Source organism: Dicentrarchus labrax, unplaced genomic scaffold, assembly GCF_905237075.1.
Source record: "Dicentrarchus labrax unplaced genomic scaffold, dlabrax2021, whole genome shotgun sequence".
NCBI lineage: Eukaryota > Metazoa > Chordata > Actinopteri > Moronidae > Dicentrarchus > Dicentrarchus labrax.
Window position 1 is genome coordinate 16,353,240 of NW_026136714.1, and position 23,164 is coordinate 16,376,403.

At 37.6% G+C, this 23,164-nt stretch overlaps 1 protein-coding gene across 1 annotated transcript in view; it reads left to right on the forward strand.

The window, feature by feature from the left end:
- The window catches only part of si:dkey-215k6.1 (transmembrane protein 132D), a 244,449-nt gene that overhangs the window by 214,460 nt on the left and 6,825 nt on the right, over positions 1-23,164 (forward strand). The window contains exons 7-12 of the mRNA XM_051423450.1: positions 12,172-12,377; positions 17,240-17,303; positions 17,537-17,668; positions 18,448-18,525; positions 20,661-20,723; positions 21,362-21,490. Of these exons, the coding sequence (XP_051279410.1) occupies positions 12,172-12,377; positions 17,240-17,303; positions 17,537-17,668; positions 18,448-18,525; positions 20,661-20,723; positions 21,362-21,490 (672 nt within the window). The remainder of the gene's footprint in view (positions 1-12,171; positions 12,378-17,239; positions 17,304-17,536; positions 17,669-18,447; positions 18,526-20,660; positions 20,724-21,361; positions 21,491-23,164) is intronic.

Here is a 23,164-nt window from a genome sequence, read left to right on the forward strand (position 1 = left end):
TGTGACTAAATGTATGTATGACGATGGATGAAGCATCTATTCTGAAAAGTTATTTTATTGAAATCAATGTTGTTGTTTTTTTTTTATATTTGTGCAACAATAACTACCAGAAAGGCAAATTACTTGCCTTTCTGGTAGTTATAATTAGTGTGTAGAATTTAGTGGTATGCTGTAGTTGCAGATTACAACCTGCTCACCTCACCCTCCTGTTCCAAGCATTACATACAATTGCCCCCAAAATGCGTAAAAAACATGTGGCCCGATTTGAGCCATTGTTTGGTTTGTCCATCCTGGGATACTACAGAAACATGGTGGTTCAACATGGTGGCCTCTGCAGAAGAGGACCCGCTCCCTCTGTAGATAAAAATGGCTCATTCTAAGGTAACAAAACTCAATGATTTTTATTTTTAGGTGATTATACATAAATGAAAACATACCGATTTTAGGTGATTATACATAAATGAAAACATACCGATGAATATTATATTCAATTTCTGCCAATAGATCCAAATAAATGTTGCACACTGGACCTTTTAAAGGAACAGTCTGGCATTTTGGGAGATTCGCAAATATGGGGATTTTCCCGAAATGTTAAACTATTCTTTTTGCATAAAGACTCACTCCTAAGATTCATAAATAAGACAACAGCGGCCAGGTGCAGTATCACAGTAACTTCCTGGAGTCTCCACTTGTTACCTTGGAACCATACAATAACAATTAAAAAGTCACTAAAAAATATTCACAGCATTTAACTCCATGTAAAACCGCAGTTTGTGTTTAATCTTAATTTTTTTGTATGAATTTTAAAAACAATTGAAACAGCCAATTGCTAGTTTTAGAGGTGCTGGTAGATATATTTCTGAACCTTTGACGTGAGCCAGGCTATCTTTCGGTCTTTATGCTGAGCTAAGGTAATTGCCTGCTGGCTATAGCTTCATATTTCTGTCTGTCCTAGGTTTCTCCCTCTTAAAAGGAAGTTTTTCCTTGCCACCGACGCCAAGTGCTAGCTCATGGTGGAAAATGTTGGAACTCTGTAAATACTTTTATAAGGAGTCAAGTCTAGACCTGCTCTATTTGAAAAGTGTCCTGAGATAGCTTCTGTTATGAATTGGCGCTATACAAATAAAATTGAACTGAATTGAATTAAATATTCAGAGATGAAAGTGGTATCAATCATCTCAGCAAATGTGAAACTATTCCTTTAACCATGCGTAATTAATTTAATCAGGTATGACAGGACAGAAATCACAACCACTCACATTTTGATTTTCACCATGCAGCTCTCAGCCTCTCTGCAGTGCAGTGACAAGTAGTCTAAAAATAACTATTACCTTGATTTAAGTATTGTCATCAGAATATTGATCTATGCTTATCATTGCCAGTCATCATGGTGCATTACTTGTTTTTAGTGCAGCAGAATGTGAAATATTTTGAGTTACATTACATTGTGCCCAGTGACACTTGAGAAAATAAGAACTGAAGAAAAAAGCAGAAAGACAATTTTTTTGCCATCATACTTCGAGAGAAGTGGTAGTGAAGGGTGTAACTGAGGGTGGAGAAATGAGCAGGAAGTTATTTATCTAATGATTATCGACTCATATCTTTATGAGTCAGCATTTGTTATAAATTCTAAACAAACTGTTGTTGCTGTCGAAACAAATGACATGCAGGACTTTCTATTTTTTCCTAAGTGATAAGAACAGCAAATGGATAATTTAGTTATAATATTGAATTATTTCTATGCTGGAATCAAATTAGGTAACTGGAAATTTATTTATCAGATAATTGTGGATTATAACTTAAAATACGGACTGATTCATAAATAAAACAGATGACACATTCATAAACAGAACAACAGGAACAAAAGTAGTTGTTCAGTGAGAAAAACAATTCATAGACAAAACAACAATGATTAATAAAAAGAATAAAAGGACAAAAAAAATTGCTATTTTACTGTCTTGCACTGACACTGGCCATGTGTCAACACTGAAAAGATACTAAAAGAAAAGAAGATGTTGTACTTTTTATTTTGCTGCTTATTCTTGTGATCATTTGAATAAGTTTAATAATAATTTGAGGTTGGAACTATCGAACAAAATAATCACTGTGAAGGTGTCACAGCTCATCTCACCTCTGACAAGGGACATTGAGTACTTTTACTTTTAATACTTTATGTATATCCTCCTGATTATACGTACAACATATCACTTAAATACTTTACTTTTACCACTTGTGTGGTAATTTTGTAAGGCAATTTGTATTAGCTCCACCTTGGCCAGCTACAACTTTTCCTTGTATATGTATATGTACATTCTGCATAATCAATACTTTTACTTTTGATACTTTCAGTACTTTCTGTCGCGGATACTTCTGCACTATTACTTGATAGTATACTAAACAGTCTTTTACCTTTAATGGAGTAGTTTTATGGTGTGGTATTTCTATCTTTACATTAGTAAAGGATCTGAATACTTCTTCCACCACAGGTTCACAGCTGTGTGTATGTTTCTGTTGTGTGTGTGTGTGTGTGTGTGTGTGTGTGTGTGTGTGTGTGTGTGTGTGTGTGTGTGTGTGTGTGTCTGGTATTCATGCATTCATTCTTTCTCTGTGTGTTGCCATCTCCACATCATGTGTCTGGCACCTCTTGTGAGTCTATTTTGGGACTTTGCTCAACTGCTCTGTGCCATGTGACACACACACACACACACACACACACACACACACACACACACAAACGATACAGAGAGAGAAAGAGAATCTACGAGAAGTTAAATGAGAATTTAAATGAAACAAGAAAGAGGAGGGGGAAAAATGAAACAGTCACTGAAATTAAACAAAAAGCTCCAAGAAAATCAAATAAATATTTTTAAACATAAGACCAACTTTCTGTCTCAGCACAAATCGAAAAGGTGGGTGGTAAACTCTTAGCTTTCAGCCATAACTGCTCAGCTGTAAGCGGCTGTCCAGTCAGTTTTCCCCAGTGTTTTTAAACCTACAATAACTGATTTATGACAGTCTGGGGCAACAGAAAATGCTGTGATCACAACACTGAGCTATTATCACCTTTTATGCTCTAATGGCAAGTTGCTTATTTGCATATTAAGCAGATACAGACCAACATTAGCATCACTGTTTTTAGTGTCCCCAAACTCCTGAGCAAAATATCTGGTTCTTAATCTTCTAAATGCTCCACTATACACACCATAGCTACTAACTCTGTCTATTGTTGGTGCTGGGAAAATAGTGCCCAGTTTAGTGGGGTTCTTTCGCTGAAAACTGCAGCTGCCAAAAACTCTATGAAAGTGATGATACTGAATCGAAACATGTTGATGATGTTGTTGGCTGTAAAACCAAAACAATGAGCTCAAAGATCTGAAAATGCTTTGTAGAGTAAGGCTTAGGGTAACTGTAGAAACAGGTCATAATTATTTGAGGGTATGTGAACAACTTTCACAGTCATTTAATTCATTGTTACTATAAATATATTGATTTTGGCTGCTCTAAATTGTAATTTTCTGTGTAATTTGTTTTACATTTTAAATATACATACAGAGCATGTAGAAATGGAAAACAGACAACCAGCTTCCTACAATAGATTATGAGTCTTATATCCTGTAATTATCCTGCATGTGTTTTAGTTTGGAGTTCATCCCTCTGTGCAGTAGAATTAAATTAGCATTTTATAAACCCAAACCACCTCTGTCACTGAACTGAAAAGTTACAAGGTTATTGCTTCAAACTCTTCAAATGCTGACAAAATCAACTAAAACTTGATTGTGCTTAAATGTTCCTTTGAGGCATTCAGCCATAGAGCAGAAGTAATTCAGCCAGCCTGTGGTGGAAATGACAGACCTGGACAATGGCTACAGTGGTAGTTCAAGCAGAACCATTGTGCATTCCCTTGACTTCTGCTGTCTTATACCTTCATTGGAAACTGAACCCTGCCACAGTAACCAAGTGCAGTTTTCACACTGATTTACACCTGGAATATAAAAATGATTTGGAGAAATAGTTTGAGGCACCAACAGTCTAACATCCCTTTGATGTTAACAAGCGGTAAATCAGTTTTCAGAGAGAGAGGAAGATGAAGAGGGAGACTGTATGATGGAGGAGGGAGGGCGAGGTGGAGACAAAAGGAAAAGAGAAGGTCAAGAGAGGGAAATAGTGACGATACAGGGAGATATAAAGAAAGTTAAAGGAAGAGAATAAAAAGAGAAATTGAAAAGGGGAAACAGGGAGGAGAAGGGTTGGGCAGCTTTCCTTTTATGTTAGGGGAGCAGAAGCAGAGAGTAAAAAGTAAAATGGAAAGAAATTAAAAGATGACAGTAGATCCCCAATGTGACCAGTGATGACATGTATAGCCGCATGTCGTCATTCCACCGCTGGCTGTCGAGGTGGTGTCCAGCAAACGATGTGGGCTTCATTGATAACTGGAAGCCTTTTTGGGGAAAACCTGGTCTGATTAGGAGAGACGGCATCCATCCCACTTTGGACGGAGCGGCTCTCTTATCTAGAAATATGGCGAAGTTTATCTCTAAAACCTGACAGTCCAGAGTTAGGACCAGGAAGCAGAGCTGCTGTCTTACACACTCCTCTGCGCTTTCTTTAGAACAGTCACCCACCCAAAACCCCATAGAGACTGTGTCTGTCCCCCGACCACCTAAACTATTTAAAGAAATAAAAACAAGAGGAGTTCAACATAAAAATCTAATAAAAATTAAAACCAACTCCTCAGTAGCACAAAATAAGAGAATGAAATGTGGGCTGTTAAATATCAGGTCTCTGTCCTCTAAAGCTGTTCTAGTGAATGAATTAATATCAGATTATGATATTGATTTACTTTGTCTTACTGAGACCTGGTTGTCCCACGAGGAGTATGTTAGCCTAAATGAATCCACCCCCCAGTCATATTAATACTCACATTCCTCGAGGCACAGGCCGAGGAGGTGGAGTAGCAGCTATATATGATTCGAGCGTTTTAATGGACCCTAAACCTAAACTAAATTATAATTCATTTGAAAGCCTTGTTCTTAGTCTTTCTCACCCAAACTGGAAAACACTGCAGCCAGTTCTATTTGTTATAGTGTACCGCGCTCCTGGACCGTACTCTGATTTTATATCTGAATTTTCAGAGTTTTATAAGCTTAGTCCTTAAATCAGATAAAGTAATTATTGTAGGTGATTTTAATATTCATGTGGATGTTGACAATGACAGCCTTAGTAATGCATTTATATCATTAATAGACTCAATTGGCTTCTGTCAGAGTGTAAATAAACCAACTCATTGTTTTAATCACACTCTTGACCTTGTTTTATCATATGGCATTGATATTGAACATTTAATAGTCTTCCCACATAATCCTTTCCTATCTGACCATTATTTAGTAACTTTTGAATTCATACTATTAGATTATAAGCCATTAGGCAAAACTTCCTACAGCAGATGTTTATCTGACAGTGCTGTAGCTAAATTTAAGGAGGAGATTCCTTCAGTGTTTAATTCAATGCCATGTCTGAATTTAACAGAGTCCTATAACAACTTTAGTCCCTCTGAAATTGATAATCTTGTCGATAGTGCTACAGGCTCACTACGATCAACATTAGACTCTATCGCTCCTATAAAAAGGAAATTATTAAAACATAGGAGACTAGCACCTTGGTATAACCACCAAACCCGCCAGTTAAAGCAAATAGCTAGGAAATCTGAAAGGAAATGGCGCTCTTCCAAATTATCAGAATATCGCTCAAATTGGCAAGATGATCTTAAGATTTATAGAAAGGCCCTCCGTAATGCCAGAGGAGCCTATTACTCAGCACTAATAGAAGAAAATAAGAACAACCCTAGGTTCCTCTTCAGCACTGTAGCCAGGCTGACAGAGAGTCACAGCTCTATCGAGCCACATATCCCCATAAACTTAAGTAGCAATGACTTCATGAGCTTCTTCTATAATAAAATTATTACTATTAGAGAAAAATTAATCACCAACTGCCATCAACAGTTATCAGTGGCTCTCCAAGTTCAGGGACTTCTGTCAATGTAAACTTAGATGTATATTTAGACTGTTTTTCTGCTATCGATCTTCATCAGTTAACTTCAATCATTTCTTCATCGAAGCCATCAACCTGTCTGTTAGACCCGATCCCAACTAGGCTGCTTAAAGAAGTTGTTCCCTTAATTGGCACTCTTTACTGGATATGATTAATCTTTCTTTATTATCAGGATATGTACCACAGTCCTTTAAAGTAGCTGTAATTAAACCCCTTCTTAAAAGTCTACTCTTGACCCAGGGGTTTTAGCCAACTATAGACCGATTTCTAACCTCCCGTTCCTCTCTAAGATTCTGGAGAAAGTAGTCGCCAAAGAGTTGTGTGACTTTCTACATAACAATAGTTTATTTGAGGATTTTCAGTCAGGATTTAGAGTTCATCATAGCACAGAGACAGCTCTGGTTAAAGTTAATAATGACCTTCTGACTGCTTCTGACAATGGACTTGTCTCTGTACTTGTATTATTAGATCTTAGTGCTGCATTTGACACCATTGACCATGATATTCTTTTACAGAGACTTGAGCATCAAATTGGCATTAAAGGAACTGCCCTAACCTGGTTTAAGTCATACTTATCAGATCGTACTCAGTTTGTACATGTTAACGATGAATCCTCCATAAATACTAAAGTTAGTCATGGAGTTCCACAAGGTTCTGTACTTGGACCAATACTATTTACTTTATATATGCTCCCTTTAGGCAACATTATTAGGAATCACTCCATTAACTTTCACTGTTATGCAGATGATACGCAGTTATATCTATCAATCAAACCCAATGAAATTAATCAATTATCTAAATTACAAACATGTCTTAAGGACATAAAATCCTGATGACCTGCAATTTTCTGATGTTAAACTCAGAAAAACCGAAATTCTTGTTCTTGGCCCCAAAACCTTAGAGACTCATTGTCTAAAGATATAGTCACTCTAGATGGCATTAACTTGGCCTCTAGCACCACTGTCAGGAATCTTGGAGTTCTCTTTGATCAGGATTTGTCATTTAACTCCCACATAAAGCAGACCTCTAGGACTGCCTTCTTTCATTTACGTAATATTAGAAAAATTAGACACATACTATCACAGACAGATGCAGAAAACTAATCCATGCATTTGTTACTTCAAGGCTGGATTACTGCAACTCTTTATTATCAGGTTGCCCCAATAAGTCCATTAAAACGCTCCAATTAATTCAGAACGCTGCAGCACGAGTACTGACAGGAACTAGAAAAAGAGATCACATCTCTCCTGTACTAGCTACTCTGCATTGGCTCCCTATAAAATGTAGAATTGAATTTAAAATACTCCTCCTCACCTATAAAGCTCTTCTGGTCAGGCCCCTTCTATCTTAAAGAGCTCATAGTACCCTATTACCCCACTAGAACACTACGTTCTCTGAATGCTGGGCTACTTGTGGTTCCTATAGTCTCTAAAGTAGAACAGGAGCCAGAGCCTTCAGTTACCAAGTCCTCTCCTGTGGAACCGGCTTCAGTTGTGGTTCGGGAGGCAGACACCCTCACCACTTTCAGAGTAGGCTTAGACATTCCTCTTTGATAAGCTTATAGTTAGGGCTGGATCGGTGAGTCCTGAACCATCCCTTAGTTATGCTGCTATAGGCCTAGACTATCGGGGATTTCCCATGGTGCACTGAGCTACTCTCTTCCTCTCTCTTCTGCACTCATTCATGTACCTTTAATGCATGTTACTAACTCCACTTCTTCCCCGGAGTTCTTGTGCTCTGTCTGCGGTTCTCATGGATCCTGGTGGAGCCTCCTGCCATGGTCCTGCTTGACTGCCATTGCCATACTGTTGTTGCTGTGCACCTGTCTGTCTGTCTGTCGCCCCCCTCTCTCTCTCTCTCTCTCTCTCTCTCCCCCAACTGGTCGAGACAGACGACCACCCACCTGAGCCGGAGGATCTGTCCTAGGTTTCTGCCTTTTAACAGGCGTTTTTCCTTGCCCTTGTCGCCGTGCTTGCTCTGGTGGTACTGTTGGGTCTCTGTAATTAATGTTAAAGGTTCGGTCTAGACCTGCTCTATTTGAAAAGTGTCCTGAGATAACTTCTGTTATGAATTGGCGCTATACAAATAAAATTGAATTGAATTGAATTGAATAGAGAGGAAACGGTTTAGCTCTGAGATCAAAGAGTTTTCGAAGAAAGCCAAAAAAATGTCACACCACACAAACCGTGTGTTGGCCCTGTGTGTGCTTGTTTGTGTTTATCAGTGAGAGGGGGAATGTTGTCCTGAGCTCGAGTCCAACAAGAATCAACCAGAATCATAACTTCTGTTTTACTCTTCATGAATAGCTATATAACAATAACCAAACACCAAAAACATTAGCTTATGCTAGCTGGCAAGTTAGCATCACTCTTGTTGAGCAGCAAAGGAGCAATAAGGATTTGGCTGCAGTGTGTGTATCGTGGAATGACACCAAGGCCAAATAAATGGTTTACATATATTAGCGTATATTAAAATTTCTAATACTTACATCATAGTAGCTGTGAAAAAGAAACAACATTTAATGTGTGTTTTGTCATTTTACGTAGGCGAATCTTTAAAACTAGGGGGCAGAAAGAAACACAGGCCAGGCTTATCAGGTTGTTATTAGAATAAATTCTAACTAAGCAAACATTTTAAAGCAGAACTTAAAGCCAATTTTAGACATAAATAAGGGTCCGCACAGTGACATGAGTCCAATATTCAATGTCCTTTCTGTTTTCATTTCCATTAAGTCCTGAGAAAATTATCTAGCGCTGTCTTCAGGGGATGTAAGAGTGGTACATACAGATACAGCACAGGCTAGAGAACAATCACATAAAAGAGGCTACGGCTGAGTAGAGCTGCAGAGTAAAAATAATCTACTAATCTCGAAATACTGGAATCTGACTATAAATACCCAACGTATTATAGTTTTCCACACTGTAACATGTTACTCCCCCCCAGGTTGCTAAAAAAAAACAAATTCGCAGAAAAAAATACAAAGTTTGTACAGAAAAATACAAATACAAAGATATGACATGGTTTAAGGTTCCAAAAAAAATTCAGACCCATAAAAAAGACTGAGACAAAAGAGTGAATTCCTCATGGAAAATTTGAACTTTGGAAAGTGATCAAGAAATTCCCAAATTCTATGGTTTTCCACAATATTCAAGTATCCTGTCTAGTCAGCAGCCAGGTACAAATGTGTATGACTGGATAAATATGAAACAGGGTGTTGCTGCAAAAGAGCATACACACTAGAGAAGTCTACCCCAGTAAATCAATATTAAAAATACATATATACATTTTTAAAAAAGAGCAATGAAGCGGGACTGAGAGGAAGGAAATTTAAAATTTAAAAATGAGAGAGTGAGACAGAAAGACAGAGAAAGTCAGACAAAAGGAGTGCATGTTAAATGTAAGGCTGAGTAAAATAGGACAGGGTAGGGAGGAAGAATGAGGTGTGCAGGATAAGTGTAGCGTGGAGAGATGAAAGAGGGTGTGAGAGATAAAAAAGGAAATAAACTGAGTGGGGGAGCAGGGAGGATAAGTGTAGGGTAAAGAAAGAGGGGGAGATAAATTATGATAGGTGAATGGCTATAAATAAAAAAAGAATCAGAAATAATGAGGGGTGGGACATAGAGAGAAACAGAATGACAGTAAATATATTCAACACGGTTTTGCAGCAGTTGATATGATTAAACATATTATAGAGCTTGTATAGAGTGATTTAAGTTAGTATTCTTTTAGTTTTTAAGTAAAAGTATATTTTTAAACACGTAGAAATTAAAATTAAACTGACATTAAAAAGTGAAAAGTTGTGTACACAAATTGCAGAAATGATAAGTTTTTTGCATGCTTGTTGTTCTTTGGCTAAAGGGATAGCTCTTTGGCTATGCCTAAGATATATTTTGGGGGAAACATTTTTTTTGCTGTAAATAGAGAATTTTGTTTACTCTATGTACTATTTGGTTGCAGTAGATTATACATTTGTTGTAATATTATTACACAGGCCCAGAATAATATATAAATCTTATATACAATACTCTATATATAGAGTATAGCTACCTCAAAAACATGGGAGACCATAACAATATGCCTACATTGGTTTATGATAAGCTTCCTTCTTGCATGAATCCATTGTTGGTAAAACACGAGGGATGATTTGTCCAAAAAATGTCATTTCAATCAGTCACACAGTCAGACAAGCAGGCAGGGTGAAAATGAAACTCCCTAAAATCCTGGCTTTTCCATTGTTCTGCCTGTCACACTGTCTGTAAAGGTACTGTCAACTTTCTGAAATACAACCATAATAATCCAGTGTCTACATTCATTTTTTGCTCTTCAGTTTCAATTTAATTTGAATAATACTGTCTAAAACTATTATATCTGCATTTCCATAATTATGGAAACAGAAAACATGTAATGGTGCTTTTATGGACAAGTTAGAGAATTCAGTTAGATTGATAAATAATACATTTTCCGCAGACTTGACTGTCTATTAAAAGAGGAAAACATAGGATGATTTTATACTTAAACAGATTGAAGAAGTCTATGGTTTGTTTGAATGAATTCAATTAATTATTGTTGTGTCTGACAAACACAACAAGACTGTATCTCTAAATCATTTTAGGGTAGTGTTACAGTGGCAGTATTAGATACGTTATGTATCAAACTTTAACTGACTGAGGGGGAACTGCTGTTTAAGACAAACAGTGGCAGAAGAACTACTCAGATCAGAAAGGAGAACAAAAATGTACCTTTTAGAGTGTAGATGAGTTGAGTGTGGTATGAGTAACAGCCCTCTTTGGCTGAGCTGCCTGTTTGATGTAATAAATATGGCTGTATAAATACACGAAGCCCATAATTGATAAAGTTAGACCAAATTAAATGGCCATATGATCCAAACTAACTTTTTGATAGGCATGCCTCAGCAGGACAGATGGAGCAGTTCAGAGCCATAAAAAATGCTCTATTCCTCCTGTGACACTATAGTGTATAGTTGCCGTTGTGTGAGGACTGTGGACTTGATTAATGACGAATGGTATAACTAAAAGTCACAAGTCTTTCTTTATTGTAAGGGGTTTTAAGGCCTATTTTTGAATATTTCATTTATTTCTGTGAAATTTAAACTTTAAAGACCTGAACTCAAGCTTTGTTATCTGTATGCACAGAGCCTCAATCTCTAAAAAAAAAAAAAACTGCCTCATCCTCATTTATAAAAAGTTACTAAAAATATCAGGAAAACACATTTTTCATCAATATTCACGGGAAATCATCTTCTCAAAATTCATCCAAATCTTTTGTTTTACACAAAACTTCTCAAATTTTTATGTTCACTATGTGGGTTCATTGTACAGTTTATCAGTTGTTCTGTACCGTTATTGTTATGCATTGAATGTAACATGAAATGTCCATAAAATATGACACTTTCGTTAGGGGTTTACTCAATGATAGAAAAAGGGTCCCTTAAGGAAAAAGGTTGGGGACCATTAGTTTAGATGACTAACTTATATCAGTGTTGTCAAATTTTAGACAACATTTTTCATAATTCCTCTCACAGAGAGAACGTTCCTTTTTGCCCCCTAGCCCTCTTCATATTTCAGAACAGATCTCACCCTAGATCCGTTGGTACACAATTTAAAATGCAGTGCAAAGGTTACCAGTATTCTCATAAGTGGACTTATTTGTTCAAAGTAATTATGCTAATGTATTACAATTAATGTGATTTACTGGTTTTAGAATGTTAGTTATTTAGTACTTTGCTTCAGATTGGTGGAGGTGACAAGAGCTCCCTGGGTATTCAGAAACCCCAAATGCCACCAACGTGGCAGGAAGAAGCTACAGAAGCATATTATTAACCTTTCTTTATAGGGCACTTAGCAAAACCGTGTTCCAAAGAGCTTTGTAATATGAATAAAAATGTAAGTAATCAGTGACAAAATTATTATTTGCTACAAGAACATGAATGTTCTGATGAAAACTCGCTCCAGGCTGTGCTTAAGGAATGCACAACAGAGACTGCATCTGTTTCTGTGGAAGTGACTGCATTAAGTCTGTTTGAGGTCAGTTAGAAATGTCACACTCTGCATGCACACTGTGCCCAACTAACTGCCTTCTCCTCTGCTCTTTTCCTCCTTTCAGGTTTCCCCAAACTGTGACCAGGTGTTGGTGAACGGTAAAGAAATGCGTGGTCGTCAGTCTTTGGCAGTCAACTTCACCTACCTGCACCTTTCTGCTCAGCTGCAGCTCACCGTCTGGGTGCCCAAGCTACCTCTGCAGATAGACGTGTCAGATACTGAGCTGAGCCAGGTTAAAGGCTGGAGGGTACCAATTATCACTAACAAGAGGTGAATTACCTGCATAATCTTAAGGGAACAAGTGAGGGAAACATAGTGGGCGTAAGCATTAGTATCAGTTTGCATTTTACATAAAACTGACATTTTGTAAAAAACAATTGTGCTATTGCCTGTCCTCCATTTCCCTGGCACCTTTTCTGATTGCTTTTTAGAAGAAAGATAATATAATAGCTACATATATCAAACCAGGTGGCACAAATATGAAAGTTTGCTGTCAATATATATGTTGTTCTAGGGTTAGAGGACAGTGAGGGATGATCTTCTTGTATCATCTCCAGCTCCTATTTAACCAACCAACTGGTCTACAATAGAGCCCAATATCAATACCACTTTATAATAACATAATACTGATAATACTTTTTTTTTATAACATTTGTTATGTGTTTCTGATCATTAAAGGTCCAGTGTGTAACATTAAGGAGGCTCTATTAGCAGAAATGGAATATGTTTTCATGAGTGTATAATCACCTGAATATAGGAACTGTTGTTGTTACCTTAGAATGAGCCTTATCTACAGATATTGCAGGTTGCCTTCCATGGAGTCCGTGTTGAACTGCCATGTTTCTACAGAAGCCCAGATGGGACAAACTAAACATTGGCTCTAGATAGGGACTCGTTTTTGTGCGTTTCACAGCCACCGTAGTTTCTCCTTTGTGCTGTTTCAAAATTATCTTATTTTACTTATTAGCAAATATATACACCATTATTAATCTATCTGGAAGAAGTTAATCAGTCATCATTACTAAATGAGCCAAACCCACACATGAGCATAATATGCTAAACATTTAGCTGTAATGTAGCAAATTGTGGTAGTACTTTGCCAAAGTTTGTATGAGAGCAGAAACAGCAGAAAAGGTAGACATTGTTTCTTCAACAAAAAGTACAGAGTTTCAGCATGTGAAGAAAAAGAGACAAGAAAGAGATTGTATGAGTCATTGCTGTATCTGATTTGTTTTGTGGTTAATTGTAAGATTTCTGTGTGTTTCGCTGCGACTGGGATAGAAAAAAGAATAAACCGAGGCAGTGTGTGAATGTAAACGAGAATGTGTGTCTTTTGGATTTTGTGTGTGTGTTTCCCTGTCTTTGTGTGTAGGTGCTTGTGTGTGTGTGTGTGTGTGTGTGTGTGTGTGTGTGTGTGTGTGTGTGTGTGTGTGTGTGTGTGTGTGTGTGATATAGTGCTTATTGAACGGAGCAGTTGAGAGCACATATCGTTCCAGAGAGTCTATGATTTCCTGTGAGGTCAAGGCCTGCCTGGCTGTACTGATGACAACTATTATAGCTTTACCATCATTGCCACTGAATGAAGCATTCAGTCACTTTCACACACACACCCTTATACCTTCTCAAAAGGTAGACAGTGCAAATGGGTGGATCAGCTAGTGTCAGTTTGTTTCCCATATAGTTGTGTATGTGTGCATGCGCATTCTTATCCACTTTTTTTGTCCAGCTTTTTGTGTGTCTGCAATGTGAAAGAAGGAAGGACAAGAAGGCATAACAATGTATAGACAATTAGGGAATATAGACAGAATATAAACTCATGCTGTAGCATATAAACTGTAGAAATACCTGCAGGGCATTACACCTACCCCGCAGTTAAAATGAAAAATCTCAAATGAATATATAGGAGAAACTAATTATTGTAATACTTTACTTTTTCCAAACCAACTCCTTACTAAAACATTAAATATTTCTTTCTCACAATTCTTTAAATTTCCTCTTCTGTTTATTTTGCCACTTAATCTTACCTCCTGCACAGGGTATGTTTTTGGTCTGCTTTGTTTCTGTTCATCTGTTAACAGAGAATCTCTAAATTATGGAATTTGGTGGAAATTCAGACTATGAGTCAAGGACAAGGTTTTAAAGGATGTCTTACAACACTATAAACTGAGATTATAGCCACTTTACTTGAATTAAAAAAACAATTGGTACACCTGTGATTGTCTCTCACTGCGTATTTTGAGGCAGGTCTGAATCCAGATTTTCAATTAATAGAATACAAAATTTAGAGGATTTTTCTTCTATTTTGTGCTTACATATTCTATTATGTTTAATCAAGTCTTTCAACTGAATGAGATCCAATATTTTGTGTATTGCCTCTGAGGATAGAGCTATGACATATACTATGCACCTCAACCATGCTGTGCTCATGCTAAAATAAAAATGCTTTATATAAGAAAGAAACTCTAGCTTCAATATAGAGATGGGATGTGTAAGCAAGGAGTTGCCACATTTAGATTCACTGCTTCCAACTTTCTTCTTGAACTCAAATTCAGAGTCGCTATGGGGAAACAGCATACGCTTACAAACGTGTAACACACTCAGTTTAAAATCAGCTGTGTCCTTTCTTTCTCAGGTTACAAAAAAACCTATTCCTAATGCTCTATATGTCTTTTTGCTTTGCCTCTATGTTTGATTGTGCATTTGTATGTGCATGTGTATGTGGGCATGCATGAATGTGTGTGCATGGTCATTTGTGTGTGTATGCGTTGCTTCTATTCCCCACCTTGCTGCCCTTCCATTCTGTTCTGCCAGGCCTATTTTTCAATTTCGCCAATTTCTGCTCAGATAGCCACCAACCCGTGTGCACACAGAGACACAAACACACACACCCTAACCACTACCTCACAGAGTGAGACACAAGCACTATTAGGCACACACTCTCACACAGACACATGTGCGATTGGGACACTGGAAAATGGAGAAAAGAGAATTCCTGTAATATTACCTGGGTTTCTCACTCAGGGACAGTTAAAGGACACAGAGGTAGTCCTGTTGTGTGTGTGTGTGTGTGTGTGTGTGTGTGTGTGTGTGTGTGTGTGTGTGTGTGTGTGTGTGTGTGTTAGTGTTTATGTGAATGTATGATCCAGAATGGGCCTGCCTGCATGTGGTATTGTGTAGATATTACACAGAGGGAGGCAAAGAAGAGAGAATGTGTGTTTCTTTGTGTGTCTGTGTATGAGAGAGAAAAAGAGATCCTCCACTAGGGAGCGAGGGAGAGAGGTTTTCTGTTTAAACACTGATAGTGCATTCAAAGCATTCTCAGATTCGTTTTATTTCTTTATTCAGGGATGATTATTCAGCATCCTCAGCTGCAGAATTATACCATGGCCTAACAATACCACAGAAGTGACATGTACAGATGAATTCAGATACAGATTGTTTCTGCACTTTTTTTTACTATAAATTTTAGTTTACAGCAAAGAAGTATGTTACAAAGAAGTATGATATACAAGAATACAAGGTTATTTAGTTGTCATTTTACAACTCAGAGCTGTATAATGAAATCCCCTTTATGCTACTCATTAAAAACAGAATTATATACAGTAAAAGTATAAATAAGTCATAAAAATAAAAAAAAATAAAAAATTTTTTACATAATGGAGTGCTGAATTAACAGCCTGAGGGTAGAAGCTGTTCTTAAGTCTGGTGGTATGGCAGCGGAAGCTTCTGTACCTCTTTCCAGATGACAGCAGGGTGAACAGGCTGTGGCTTGGGTGGGTACTGTCTTTCAGTTTGTGATGTTTCTAGTCAGGAACTGGTTCAGAAGTGTTGCTTGTGTCATTTAAAATACTAAATAATATTATATACTAAACATTCATGCAAGCAAGTAGTGGAATAAACTCATTAAAGGTTATTCCCATAACAAGGACTAGATCAAAGTCAAGTTATTTGCAGAGTGCAGCTTTACAGAGTGATAAAACAATTTGAAATATATCCCGGACGGATACAAACACAAAATCTAAAGTCTAAGAAAAGGCTACACTATGTGTAAAATTTAGAATTTAATTTGTTTTCCCTTGTTATATATCTATAGATTGATAGCATTCATTGTGGCATTCACAGTGCCTATTATCATCAGGACACCATTAAATATGGAATTGTTTGTCATCTGTATAGTGATTACAACTGAATTTTTGTTTGCTGATGATAGACCCAAGCAGAAAAATGTAAAGATTAAACAGGTGCAGTCAAAGAATTGATCCCTGTGGGACTCCATACAGCATTTCAAATTCACAACATTTGGAAGGATGTTTTTAGGTTTAGGTTTTACAGATATGATTCAAAACATTTGAGAATGGTGATAGAAAACACAGCTCAACTCTCAACCCGTCAACAAATCAGCACTGAAACTTTCTTTACGGTTGGTTGTAATCCTTATTAATAGTTATTATTAAAAACTTAACTTAACAAAAACTGAAGAAGAATGTGTGCTGCCGTGGGTAAGTCACTCTCCTCCTGGGCCACCTGTCTAGTTTGTTGTGCTGGTTGGAGATTTGGGTTCATTTAAACCAACATCTTTTTATCAACACCCTTCTTTGCCAGTGCAACCATCAAGAACAGCTGTTTAAAAATCTCTTAACACATTATGCACATATTACAACTTTTTGCCCTGAAAGTTGTTTTGAATATAATGAACACTTGAACAGTTACATGTTTTGTAATGTGTGTAATGTGTGCCTTACAGATGCAGCTATTTGATAGATCAGTAAACTCCATTCACAATTGATCAATGCTTTTTCAAGAGAAGTTACAATTGTTTTTGCATACTGTTTTAATAAAAATTCACCTGCGGACAGTATCATGAAATAATGGAGCACAAGACCAGTTACATTTGAAATAATTTGTTCTCCCTGGCATTTCAGGAAATCCAGATTGCACAAAGTGTTTTTAAAGTGTTACAGCTGGATTAAAACCTAAAGAGGCTTGTATTTGACTGAGAGTGTAACCTGGAGCAGAGATTATACAGTAGATTTCCTGGAGCTGAGTGTAGTGTATAAAAATGTCTTTTAATTAACAGATAATCTCACCGCTTTCTCCTCTTTTTCTCTCTCATTTATCTCCTTTCCTTCCAGACCTACAAGAGACAGTGAAGATGATGAGGATGATGAGAGGAAGGGCAAAGGCTGCACCCTACAGGTATTATTTGATTGGTTTGCATATCACACTTTTAAAGAGAGCTCTTTAATCCTTTTCTTCAATGTCAATATCCCTAAAAGGGTGAAAGGTACTACATACTGAGAATAAATTGTGACTTACTGTATGTAGCCTAATGGTTTGCTTCTGTTGTTCTAAAATGCTGCACAGTATTATTGTCCACTAGTTTTATATTTATTTTTCTATCGAATTTGAATTTTCTCTTGACCTTTCAGTATCAGTACGCCTTGGTGCGGGTCCTCACCCATTTTGTCGCAGAACCCTCTGACCCAGGAGGAGAGATGGTCTACATGTTAGGATCGGACTGGCAGGCTGATATCACTCATTTGGTCTTGGACCAGCTAAAGGTAGGTATACACAAGTACTTACATATATACTCACACATACACCAAATATTTCTTGAAGAAATAGCTAAACATTTTGGGAAATATACTAATTTGCTTTCCAAGAGTTACTGTAAATGAAATGATCAATACCACTTTCATGTCTGTGCATTAATAGCTAGAGACTGTGCTTGTAGACAGTGATTAGCCTAGATTAGCAGGAAGGACTGGGAGCAGGGTGGAACAGATTTCTCAAAAATGACACATTGTATCTCATTTGTTTAATCTGTACATAAACATTAGTGTAGAAATGACCATTTGTGCTATTAGAAAAGGTTACATGCAATATATTTTCAAACATCACATTTAGCCTAATACTTGCAGTGTCACTGCTGGTTGCCTGGCAACCTCACTATGATGACTTATCACTTTACCTGGGGTTTGTTTCCCAGTAAATAACTCCTAACTCCCTTTAAAACACAAATGGTTGTTTTTACATTTCTGTTTATAGGGATTTATGCATTACAGATTAAACATACTAGATACAACGTGTTAACCTAAAGGAAACATTTTGTGAAATTAAGTGGGAGATGACTTTGGATCTCTCCAAAGTTTTAAAATGCGCATACCAGCCCTACTAAAGCTAACGTATTAACTCTTTACTTTTACCTGATGTTTGACTTTCGAATAACAAAAACAATTAGTACAAATAGTACTAATGCAGAATACATGCACAAAAGCCTAACAAAATCTAATTAATTAAACCTGTAGTAGTGGCTGACAGCTGTTTCTGTGCTCCACAGGTAGAAGATCCTCGCATTGCCAGACTGATAGATGGACGAATCTTGATCGGACGGGACCTGGGGATCACCACTATACAGGTATATACCGTCTTTCCTACTGTGATCACTATAGGATCCAGTCTGTTCTCACATTATTTTGTTGATATTATCGTCACAAACCACGAAACAACCTAGTCTCCTAACTGAAGCTCAGTTGGACAACAAGTCTAGAGAAAGATGGTTGAAAATGTATGATTATGTTAAGTGCAGTGTAATTTGGTAACTTAGATTGTACCCATATGTGCTCCAGTGATGTAAACATTATCCTCTCTTTCTTCCTCTCCTGTTCCTGTAAGCCTGGCCTGCTAGTTCGTTACACAATTTTCCACAATTAGCTGTCGGATTTGGCCCTGACATCTCAGTGTGATGTTCAGCAATTACACACAGAACACACTCATGCACTTGCTGAATTCCAATAAGCCGGTCCATTGTGAATGAATGTGACAGTGGAGGACAGTCCTGTGGCTTACTGTCTTACATTACTTGTATACTGTTATGTAGCAGAGCCAAGGCAAAACCACCAAATTTATCACAGTAAAAGTTAGTACAGTTTTTGTTATCTTCCACCCTATTGTGTTACATTTCCATCTTTCATGTGACAATATGTAAACTATATTTTTTTTATTCTAAGTGCTTACATTTGATTGTAGCTCTGAAGAGTGTGTTGTGCATGTGTTAGAAGTGGTTTGGCACTGAGTTCAGTGCAGCAGTGGGGGGATATCATGGGGATTTGTGGGAACAGCTGAGTGTGTCTTTGCATCCGTCCGACTGGGGACCGCTGCACACATACACAGCACACACACACACACACACACACACAGATGCACGCATAGAGACAGCTGTGCTCTGTTTGGGAGCCAGGAGAGAGAATTTACCCAGCATTCCCATTGAGATGCCAGAGTCGACAGCCGTCATTTGATAGTTTGACATTTCAATTTTACCCCCCAGCTCCGTCTCCCCGAGTCTCGCCTCTTCCTCTCCTCCCCGTCTCTCTCCTTCCTCGCCCCCAGTCTCTCTCTTTCTCGCCCTCTTATTCTTTGTATGTCTTGAAGAGCAATCCCAGAGCCGTCAATCATTGCATTTTGTTACCTCGCTGAGGGTGGGATTGAGTTTGACGCCCCAACACGATCGCTGAGAGATTTTCTTTGTACACCAATCAGATCTGCCTTTCCTCCTGTCGCCGGGCGGAGTACTACACTACAACACGGGCTCCTAATCTCTATCACTGTCTGTCTGCTGTGCCCTCTCTCCATCTGTACCTCAATCTCTTTTGCGCTCCTTCTTTCTGCCCCCTCTCACTTTCTGTCCTCCTCTATTTATCATTGTCTCTCTCTCTCTGACACCTACTCCATTTATTTCTCTCTCGCTTGCTCGTTGTGTCTCACTTACAGACTTTTCACTCTCTTTTAGTTATTTGGTTTTGGCCTTGTGTTTTGTTCATGCTAAGTTGTCTTAGTTGCTGACACATTGGAGCACAGCTGGGAGGCAGTGTGTGTGTGTGTGTGTTTATGTATGTATGTATATGCGTAAGAGATGTGAAATAACAGCCACACTGTTTCTTTACACAGACAATACTAGTATTGTCAGCTGTTAGCTTTTACATGTCTGGTTTGTCTGTGAGTGTTTTGTGTGTTTTGGTTTCCTTACTTTAACAGATATACTGCAAGTCTAAGTGGCCAAAGCATTGTGGTGTTAACTAGCTCTCACTGCTCCTCTGTCAGTGTTAAATACTTCAATGTCACCTTAAGGCAATAATGAAAACAACAAAAGCTCTCTCAAATGCTGTCTTCCAGAGTTAACCACCTGCACTTCCTAATTTACATTACTTGATGCAGCATGAGCCACAATATCTTGTAGTTCCCATTGTTATTATTTTTCAACATTTTGACACACATGCTGTCATTCCATCACCTGTCAAAAAGCCAGCTTGTCAGTAATGTGATGTATTTTTAGTTAGATTGTGCAGTTGCTAAAAACAGAACACTAACTGTGTTGTTAAGGATTTGTCCCTGGAAAGACCTACCAGACAGTTGGTGATAAAGCAGGAAATGTAAAAAGTACTTTTGTGCAGGTTCTGCAACTCCAATAATTCAGATTCGTTTCAGGGAGAAATGTAGATTCTTTTGAGTTTAAACTTAATTACAATTTTAACAACATGTTTGATCTTATTGCAGGTTCTGTCCCCGCTGTCTGACTCTATCCTGGCAGAGAAGACTGTGACCGTGTTGGATGACAAGGTAAATTAACATTTTGTTATTTTTTATGTATCTGGGGTGTAGGTCCCTTTTATTGGCATGTATTTTGCTTGTTCTAAATGTTACAGATCACTGGTTATATAAAGGGACAACAGTGAGCATAATAGCCTAAAATGAAAGAAAAAAACATCCAAAGTGCCTCACACAGCATGTAATAATAAACATGTTTATGACGGTAGTCCTTGTGGACATGGAACCTAGTTGTGTACTGAGCAATACAGTATCAGGCAATGGTATAAAAAGGCATAAGAAAAGTATTGTGATTTGGTAGCCTTGTAAGTTAATCCATTATGACTAATTTAAGACTTATATGTTGATGTTGATAATGTCTTCGAATTGTCAAGTCTAAATATTGCTTACCATTCTATGCCTTCATTTTATTTGGCCACTGTACTATATTACTGCCTTAACTGCCTAACTTTCTCACAGTGTTTAAGGAAATCATACTTCCAAGGTCTTGAATCTAAAGTTATTTACTTACAGTTATTTTCTTAACATTATACAAGAGAATCTTCTTGTTGTAAAAAATCACTTTATTCTCCTTCCTAGCCCATAAAAGGGGAACAAACAAGTACAAGTACCAGTCTACTAGTGACAAACAGTATATCTTGTTTGGCTAGGTGACCATCACAGACCTGGGAGTCCAGCTGGTTGCATCTCTTTCCCTCAGTATGTCAGCAAGTCCTGGAAATTACCAAGCTATACAGCTAACAACTACAGCTACAGACCTGCTACACGCACCTAAACAGGTAGGAGATACTAAAGGTACACAAACACATTCACACACTCAAACACACACCATTTAAAATATCTCATCTCTCTGCAACATGTCATATCCTTCCACGGCTGAATTTGTCATATTTCCAAATGCAGACACGTGATCAACATATCGACAATGCTCTTCAGTTTGTATCACACACGTTCACAGACACAAACACTGATTGACCGACACTTTAAACTGTTGCCATCTCAATAGTAATACCCCCAGGTTGTAATCATAGAAGTCAAGCGGTAAATCTGTGCTGCGAACATCATATTACTGCTATCGCTCCCATAATCAGTTTCTAATTAGGATTGTATAACTTCCAGACTGTAGCACTACTTAGCTACATTTACAACCACTGAAAAGGTCTATAGTAAAACAATCCTAATATACTGTATTGCTATAGCTACCATGTTTGTTATGAGCTATTCTTGACTCTCTAATCACATAGCCAAGGGTTATTATCACTCGATCTCAAGCTATTGCTTGAGATCGAAATAATAAATAAATAAACAAATAAATCCCTTCTCCTTGTTTTTTTCCCTGTTTTTTTATCAGACCCTATGTAATAATTCTATCCAAGGGGTAATTGGACAAGAAGCAGCTCATTACAATGAAAATATAGATCTGATCTTGCATTCACTCAAGCATTAATTTCTATCTGTCTATCTGTCTGTTTTTATCTACATCATTTATCATCACCTGTAAAAAGATGATACAACTATGGAGTGGTAAAGTGAGTCAGGGTGAAAAGAAGGTAAACCCCCCCCAAAAAAAAAAAAAAAAAACAGAAGAGTGGGAAAGATAGAGAAAAATAAGGGAGTGGAGGATGCAAAGAAAATGACAATTTAATGTGAAAATAGAGAGAGGGAACGAGATAGAAGTGTTGTTTCTCACATTGGAGCTTAATTACTTTTGTAGGGAGTTTTTTGCTGTATTATTCCTACACAATCGTTTCAGTGTTCTGATTAAAGAAAGCAAATTGTTTTATCAAGGGAAATTAGTAAGGCAGGATCACTTAAAGACAAGCAGAGAATGCATTATCTGCTAAACTCAGTTTTTATTTATGGAATAGCTGCTGTTGGAAGACGATTGTTGACAACAAACAACATTTTTCTTCATTGTATTTGTCCTCATTGTGATGGAAGAGATGGAGACTGGAGAAAGAGACATGAAAAAGAAGAAGTTTTGTCATACATTACAAGTGTGTGTGTGTGTGTGTGTGTGTGTGTGTGTGTGTGTGTGTGTGTGTGTGTGTGTGTGTGTGCGCGGTGGGTGTGTGGTTGGATTGATGGGAGTGTAGATGTCTTGCTATGTATCTTGTGTTTGAGATCCAAACAGCTGAATCATTCAGAAAACATATCACAATGTCAAGCTGCCAAGGCCAGCTCCAATGAATATCTTTACCTCATGTACTCTTACTAAAGCAGGTTTAAAAAAAGAGCAACAGGCCCTATAGTGCAGCATGATAAAGCTCTTAAAATTAAAAGGGAGGAATTTTCCAATAACCTTTTGGCTATTTTAGCTCCTGTATGTAGCGCCACAAATTTAAACCTGCAGTAGTTATGGAACAAGACATAAAGACTATCACCTTACAAATAAGTTATAGCAAAAGTGTTGAAAGAAGAATGTAAGTCAAATATTCACTCTGTTTTGGTCT